This window comes from Octopus bimaculoides, chromosome 8 (assembly GCF_001194135.2).
Source record: "Octopus bimaculoides isolate UCB-OBI-ISO-001 chromosome 8, ASM119413v2, whole genome shotgun sequence".
Lineage (NCBI taxonomy): Eukaryota > Metazoa > Mollusca > Cephalopoda > Octopoda > Octopodidae > Octopus > Octopus bimaculoides.
The window spans coordinates 378,663-387,466 of NC_068988.1; the positions used below are offsets into that span (position 1 = coordinate 378,663).

General features: G+C 37.3%; 1 protein-coding gene across 3 annotated transcripts in view; it reads right to left on the reverse strand.

The window, feature by feature from the left end:
- Window positions 1–8,804, reverse strand: part of LOC106871778 (collagen alpha-3(IX) chain) — a 239,898-nt gene that overhangs the window by 34,553 nt on the left and 196,541 nt on the right. For all 3 annotated transcript variants that reach the window (XM_052969917.1, XM_052969918.1, XM_052969916.1), the window contains one exon: window positions 3,317–3,379. In XM_052969917.1, the coding sequence (XP_052825877.1) occupies window positions 3,317–3,379 (63 nt within the window). The remainder of the gene's footprint in view (window positions 1–3,316; window positions 3,380–8,804) is intronic.

Here is an 8,804-nt window from a genome sequence, read left to right on the forward strand (position 1 = left end):
TGTTTGTATATATATTCACACACACACACACACACACACACACACACACACACACACACACAAATACATATATGCCTGTATGTTCGTGTGTTTGTATGTATGCATGCATATATATGTGAGGTGTGTGTGTGTGCGTGCGCGTGTATATAAATGCTACGTTCATACACGTACGGCCGCCCTTCCTCAGAATAGAACGCTCATCGATTACATTAAAATAGTTGTGTAGTTAGTCAATAGGCGTGTATACCGTAAAGGAAGCTTCGTCATAATATTGTCATTTATGAGATAGTAATCAATTTTAAAGTCATTAATCAGAGATGCAGCAATGTGCTGTAGCAAACGAGATAATAATAATAAATAGAAAACAGCGATATACCTGTGCATTGGTAGATGTCTATCTGAACAAATTTTAGTGTGTGTGGGGGCATGTTGGAGACAGACACAGAATGCCCTCACCACACACATATGTATGTATGCCATTATTTAGTTTATTTGAAGATTTCCAACCAATAGAGAAAGAATCGGTTTCTAACCTAGATTCAAGGCTCCCACATTGCAATTTCAACATCAGCAACAGGGTGTTTTTGTTTGTTTGTATGTATGTATGTATAGATTTGTATGTTCAGATTTGTATGGTTTGCTTTATGTATGTATTCTCATGCATATAGTTGCATATCTAGACATGCTCATATGATAAACTTCTGGAAAGTTTTACAGATTTTTACAGTTCCAGTGATGGATTGGATCTGTAGTCTTCGAATTAGCTTTCTCCTTTCTGGTTTTGAGAAGCCTAATTTCTCAAGATTGGTATTTAGGCAGTGTGTTACATATCCCAGGGTTCCAATAATTACAGGTATAAACCTGAACTTGTAATCTGGATAGAGTAACTGCAGATTTCTCAATAGATGTATGTATGTATGTATGTATGTATGTATGTATGTATAAATGAGACGAATTTTATGAACAAACATTGAAGCGTCGAGATTGGTATTTTAGAAATGAAGCAAATGTCGATCGCTGGGGAATAGTTGTGAAGACAGCTAAGAGGATTGGGTAGAATCCCCTAATAGCCGGGGAAAAGGCCCACCAAGCCGCTACAGAGAATTAAACTCTGGGCCGCCACTCAATATACACACCGACACACATACACACACGTACGTATATATATATATATGCATACAAACATACATATGCATACAACAAACATACATATGCATACAAACATACATAATCAAAATTAATTAAGATGCTTTTTAATGTTTCACAATTAAAACTTACACAAAAATTACACATACAGACAAATCCTTACGCGCGCGCACACACACACGGACGTATGCATGCATGCATGCATGCATGCATGTATGTATGTATGTATGTATGTATGTATGTATGTATGTATGTATGTATGTATGTACGACTGTTTAACAATAGCAACAGGGTAAGCTGGAGATTTCTTCAATAAACAATGGAAGCAGTGTAACTTGGAACATTCCTCTCTTAGATTTCTTTACATTTGATTCTTTAGACACCAACTGTTTACATTGGTTCTCCGAAACAACACGTGTTTGTTGATCGACGATTTTCACACTCTCAGACTCTCAGCTAAAACTTAATGTGCCCCGGTATGTATAATGTTTCTCAACTGAAAGCGAAATATAATACGAACGAAGATGAATATTGTACCAACCAACCTCATATAATATATATATATATATATATATATATACAGAAGCCACGCTATGAAAAACATGAAATTTATCACTTCATGTAGACGGCTGCTACATTTTTAACCCTCGGTCGACGAAACGAGGTTGTGGAAAGTAAGTGTTGTATTCTTAGGTACAACGACGTTTTTTTTTACTTCGTGGGAACGAAATTGCTTAAGTAGATCGATTGGGTATTCTTTCGGTTTGTGATCACAAATTGAAAGTGGAAATATCTATTCGATAATATCTAAGGGGCACGTGCCAAATAGGCGACCTAAACTACTTTCACCCCGCAAAGTCAGCTTTTTAATTTAATTTAATTTAATTTAATTTAATTTTATTTTATTTTCAAAAATCACTTCTGATTCCTGTTTTTAACAACGGAGATGTGGTTGGGAAGCAAGCTTCTTACTACACAGCCACTATTATTATTATTATTATTATTATTATTATTATTATTATTATTATTATTATTGTTGTTGTTGTTCTTCTTATTATTATTATTTCATGTACGGAGGTAACAATTCTGATTGAAAGAAAAAATTCTATTTTTTCAAATTTCAATTTTTCTTTTCAGTATTTCAACGCCAAACGCCTATCATAATTTTCCACTTTCATTTTATAGTCATATACCGAAAGAATACCGTCCATAAAGCAAACTTATATTAACCGGTTCTTAGAGAACAATGTCAAATACCATCAAATCTGACAATATTCCATCATATCACTACTTAATATAATACTTTTTTCTTTTTCTTTCTCTCTTTTTTCTCCTCACATTTTCACCATTCTGACAAGTAATAAAATAAATTGTAAAAAAACAAAAAAAAACAACAAAAAACAAACTAAATCTAGATTTCTGACGGTGACCACCACTGCACCCTGCAACGTCTGCAACAGGATCTGCAAATCCTGGGTAGGTCTGTATTCTTACATGAGACGACACGACAGATCATCAAACAGACAAACGCTGGACAGCCGTATCCTGTTGAACTCGCATTCATTCATTCTTACATACATACATACATACATACATACATACATGTATGTATAGACGTCTACGAATCCACAAGTCAGTAAAAAATATGCACTCGTATATTTGTCGGCGATCGAGAAGGGGTATATAAAGGGTATATCAATCAAAGTATGATCGATCCATTACAGCTGATTTTAACAATCGGTTTCGCAGTCGGTAAGAACGGGTGGCTGTAATGGATTCATGACACCGAATATTTTGATTAGCTGGCACAATCGTTAGAACGGCGGTGCCCCAACATGGCCAAAACCTTTCGGCTGAAACGTAGAATAAAATAATATGTATGTATGTATGTATGTATGAATGCATATATGTATGCATGCATGTATGTATATATGTATGTATGTATGTCTGTATGTATGTATGTATGTATGTATGTGTGTATGTATGTATGCATGTGTGTATGTATGTATGTATGTGTATATATATATATATATGTACATATAGGTAGTGCGCGCCGTGTGTGTATGAATGTAGATAGATAGATAGACAGACGGATGGATCTAATTCACATTCAGACACATATTCATTTATAAATACGATGAAATAAAATGAAATGAAAATCTAAACTTACCGGCTTGCCATCTTTGCCAGGTGGTCCGACGGGGCCAGTTGGTCCGCGCTCACCAGGATCACCCTGCAGATAAACAGGTTCGAAATCTTGACTTAAAATTGGAGCAGGTGAGAAAATTAAAACAAATAAAACAACGAGTCGAATTAATTCTCCATTTGGCATAGTCACAGACATAATGTTGGTGTGTCGTCCTAAACTGTACAATTTTGACTTATGTCGAGAAATGTGATTTGGTAATTCAACGTTTGCTCGCCGTTGTTGTTGTTGTTGTTAGCAGCACGTCTGCTGTTCGTTGGTTGCAGGGTGGCATACACCAACGGAGCCTGGTCGCCAGAGAGCGCTCGCTCGCATAAGTCCTCCTAGAAATGGCTTTCTTCTTCTTTCTCTTCTTTCTTTTCTCTTCTACTACGAAGAGTTAGAGAAAGAATGTGGGGGAGGGAGAAGACAGTGGAAGTGTGGAGGGAGGGGGAACGACGGGTGCTGGGAGGGTGAGGGTTTGTTTTGGTAATCTGGCAGTGAAAGAGCGAGAGAGAGCAAAAGAAAGGAAGAAGAAAAATGAGGAGGAGGAGAAGTTGTAACGATAACGAGAGAGAGAGAGAGAAGAAGGGGGGAGAGGAGGAAGGGAGATGTAAGGATAATGAGAGAAAGAAAGAAGTAAAGAAAGAAAAAGAAAAAGAACGGAGATGTAAAGATGAGAGAGAGAAAGAAGAAAGGGAGCGGGGATGTGAGGTTAATGAGAGAGAAAGAGGGAGAGAGATAAAGAGAGAGAGGACGAAAGAGGAGTGGGGTGGTAGTGTGGGAGGGAAGCAGTCACAGAATAAAACGCGAAATTGGTGTAAAAGAATTAGCAGCGAAGATTACAGAAAGACAAAATTTGTTTTTTTATATGAAAGGGGGAAAAAAATAAAAGATTCAAGGAAAAAAAGTGAGTATTTTGAATTTAAACGAATGTAATTTTTTTTTCTTTTTGCTTATAATTTTGATTTTCAATTTAACTTGTAAAATAGAAAAATCTGTAGAAACAAACGACCCCCACCCCAAACCTGTTTCTCCCCGCCTTTATTCATTTTGTGAACCTCTCCTACCGTCTCTCTCTCTCTCTCTCTCTCTCTCTCTCTCTCTGTTTCACTCCCCCCTCTCTTTTTTAATATATAATAACAACAGTATTTTGGTCAAAATGTTTGTTGCTGAGATAGCGAAGTGGTTGCTTCTTAAGTTGTCTAAAAATATAAAACAATAATAGCGTATTGTTTCGTTTCGCTGAATGATCATTTTTTTTCTCGCAAAGTTGTCATATTAATAATAAAAATAATCCTTTCTACTATAGGCACAAGACCAGCAAATTCAAGGGAGGGGGGATAAGATTACATCTACCCCAGTGCTCGACTGGTACTCATTTTATCGACTCCAAAACGATAAAATCGACCCCAGCGGAATTTGAACATAGAACGTAAAGACGGACGAAATACCGCTAAGCATTTTTCCCGGCGTTCAAATGCTTCTGCCGGTTCGCTGCCTAAACAGGAAAAAGAATAACAAATAAAGTAAGCGAAGCTTCTTTATGATTTTAATGTTTGGCAGGAACAACGATCGCTGTTATCTGTAGACTTTACCGAAATTCTTCATTTTCTTCTCCCCACCCAAACGAATTCCTCGCCTTTCCTGGTTCATGCTAAGCATGCGTTCACATGAAACTCTGTGCGTGCGTGCGTTGATGCGCGTGTGAGTAGAATGCGCCGGAACGAACACACAAACACAGGCATTCTTTACAGAGCGAACTCGGGTTTAGCCGTGAGGGTATTACAGCAGACGACATATGAAGAGGACTCGATAAGTTCGTCTCCCCTTCGTGACGCTTCAATGTTCTTTTGTTCACCTTGGAGTATAAACCGGAATATAATCTCCATGGAACTCGTTGCAATGTTGTGAAAGAAACGTGGTGAAGACAACAATTTGTTTTCGTTACTCAATACGAAGCCGGAGGCGTATAAGTACACATTAGGGCCCCACCACTCTTGTTTCTGTATAATTTTTAAAAGTGAAACCTATTTTCTTAACGAAATTTTACAGGGATGCGTTTTCGAAGGTGTACATTACGGTTATGTCTCTATTTTTTTTTACTTCTTTCAGTCATTAGACTGTGGCCATGCTTGGACAATGCTTTGAAGGGCTTCAGACAAACCGGTCGACCTTGGTGCCATGTTTTAAAAGTTGCATACTTATTCTATCAGTCTGTTTTGTCGAACCGCTAATATTATGGGAACGTAAACAAGCCAACACCAGTTGTCAAGCATTGGTGTGTGTGTGTGTGTGGAGGGTCAAGCACAGGCACAAAGACACGTATGCATAAACACACACACAGATAGACAGATAGACAGACAGACAGACAGACAGATAGATGGATAGATAGATGGACAAATAGACAAACAGACAGACAGATAGATAGATGGATAGATAGACAAATAGATGGATTGATGAAAGTAAAGATTGATGCACAAGTAAAGACGACAGCTTTCCCCACAACGTTTTTGTCTATCAAATTCACTTGTAAGTGATTAGTCGGCCCAGGGCTATAAGAGAAGACACTTGCCTAAGATGCCACACAGTGGGACTGAACCCAGAACCATGTGGTTGGGAAGTAAATTTTTTACCACACAGTCACGCCTACATCCATCCATCCATCCATACATACATCTTTCATATCTTTCACTTGTTTCAGTCAAGCGGTGATGGGGGTACAACACAGACAAAAAAACACATAGATACACACACACACACACACACATACACAAATATACGTATACGACGGGCTTCTTTCAGTTTCCGTCTACCAAATTCACTCACAAGGCTTTGGTCGGCCAGAGGCTATAGTAGACGACACTTGCCCAAGGTGCCACGCAGTGAGACTGAACCCGGAATCATGTGGTTGGGAAGCAAGCTTCGTACCACACAGCAAAATGTTCTTTAAAAATATGAATTTTATAGAGAATTATAATAAGTACTGTCTCGAGTTGTTCGCTACATAACACCGGTTACTCGGTGTCCATGGTGTCTTGACCGCGACAGGATCACAACGCCCTCCCTCAGAATGGGCTGCCAGTGGTCGCAGAGTTACTCATTCATAGCTGAGGGGACCGGAGGATTATAAATTGAAGTAGTTTGCATAATAAGATAACGCATAGCCAGGTTCGGGAATCGAACCCACGATCTAGCGATCGTGAATGCAACTCCCTAGCCACTAAGCCACACGCCTTAGCAAACAGAATTAAGAGGAAACAAAATCGAGAGCGGGAAGTTGCGAATGATCAGATACTTCTTAAAGAAAAAAGACAGAAACAAAGGCATAAAGCCCATTCGTAATCTTCAGTTGCGAAAACGAATCTCTTTAAAATTTCATTTATGAAAATGCATGTATTAGAAAGTTATGACAAAGCGAGACGAGGTGGGGCACCAAACTGCAGTTATGCCACTAAGGAGCTCCTACCTATTAATGTTATTCAAACAACTCGGAGTATATTGAAAGGAGTGGAGGGGGGAGGTGAGAGAAATAATCATCAATCAATGATCTGATTAGTCTTATATCTCATCGCGTCGATGAGATTGGAGATGGAAATCCTTTCTTAGTTGTCCTGTGGCTACCTTCGCTCGACCCTCGACACATTATCAAGGGAGAGTCGTTTCCAGGTGTTTTCCTCTCTTAATCCAACGCTACCAGCCGTTAAATCCCCTCCAGCTAATTTATCTATCTCATTATCAATGCAATAAGCACCAACACACACACACACACACACACACACACACACACACACACACACACACACACACACACACACACACACACACACACACACACCAAATAGAAGCAATTAAATAACGATGTAGCTTTGTGTGTGTGTGTATAATTACTTACTGTCTGTCTGTCTGTGTCTCTCTCTCTCACACACACACACACACACACACACATACATATATGTATGTATATATTCTTTTATCCTTTTATTTGTTTCAGCCATTTGACTACGGCCATGCTGGAGCACCGCCTTTTAGTCGAGCCAATCGACCTCAGAACTTACTCTTTGTAAGCCTAGTACATCTATCGGTCTCTTTTTGCCGAACCGCTAGGTTACGGAGACGTAAATACACCAGCATCGGTTGTCAAGCAATGTTGGCGAGTGGGGGAGACAATCACAGATACACAATCATCCACACACAAGCATATATATATATATATATATATATATATATATATATATATATATATATATATATATGAAAAAGAAGAACGAAAATGCTACTTTTTTAAAATTAGGTACATTTAAATTTACATTATTTACATTATCTACATTTGACGGATATTCGTCCTCATCTTGTTTGTTGTTAATAATAATAATATAATAATAATAATAATAGTAACATCGATAGGAATGAGAACCCAGGTTCGAAATTTCCCCAAGACACCTGACGAAGGCTGGAGGGTATATCAGCCGAAACGTTGTGTTAACAACAAACAAGATGAGGACGAATATCCGTCAAATGTAGATAATGTAAATAATTCCTCATCTCTTAAATATAGAACTGTAACATTTAAATTTCTTTATATAAATACATTTAAAAAATGTTTTTGTTTTACATGTTTCGGTTGTTTATAAACCTTATCAAAAATATTTACTTAAATGAAATATGTGGAGAAAAAAAATAATAAAATTAGTAATAAAATAAACGTTCATAGTGTAATTTTCTTTTTCCTGTAAATGAACGCATTAACAAGGAAATGCATTTCCTAAAGTATCGAATCTAAATTCTTTAAGCTGGAAACACTGAAACTATTTGTATATTATTCATAAGAAATAAAGATGAGACGTTGAATAGATGCATTTCTGTGAAGACTTCAGGGGAGATAACTTTACGACGACTATTAGTGCTGCTGCTGCTTATTTGACTGCTGCGGCCGCCCCTCCTTTTGAAAATAGTTTTGACCACACTACTTGATTTAGCATCACAGATAGCAACTGAAGTTGCTACTAGCAACGCCACGCAAAATAATGGAAATTACCACGTGCTCTTGCAGGGAAAAGAAGAGTACACTATGAACGTTTTTTGACCTTATTTACATCATTTACATTTGACGGATATTTGTCCTCATCTTGTTTCAGCTGATATACCCTCCAGCCTTCATCAAGCAAGATGACAAATATCCGTCAAATGTAAATAATGTAAATAATATACATAATTCCTTACCTCTTAAATACTGAACTGTACTATCAACGCTTATTTCATTAATGATTTTTTCTCTGCATATTTCATTTTTGATAAGGTTTATAAACAACCGAAACATGTAAAACAAAAACATTTTTTGAATGTATTTTTATATAAAGAAACTGAAATGAACCTAATTTAAAAAAAGCCGCATTTTCGTTCTTCTTTTTCATAAACATCTGCTTACTTGTGTGTTACCTCTGCATTTATATATATATATATATATATATAT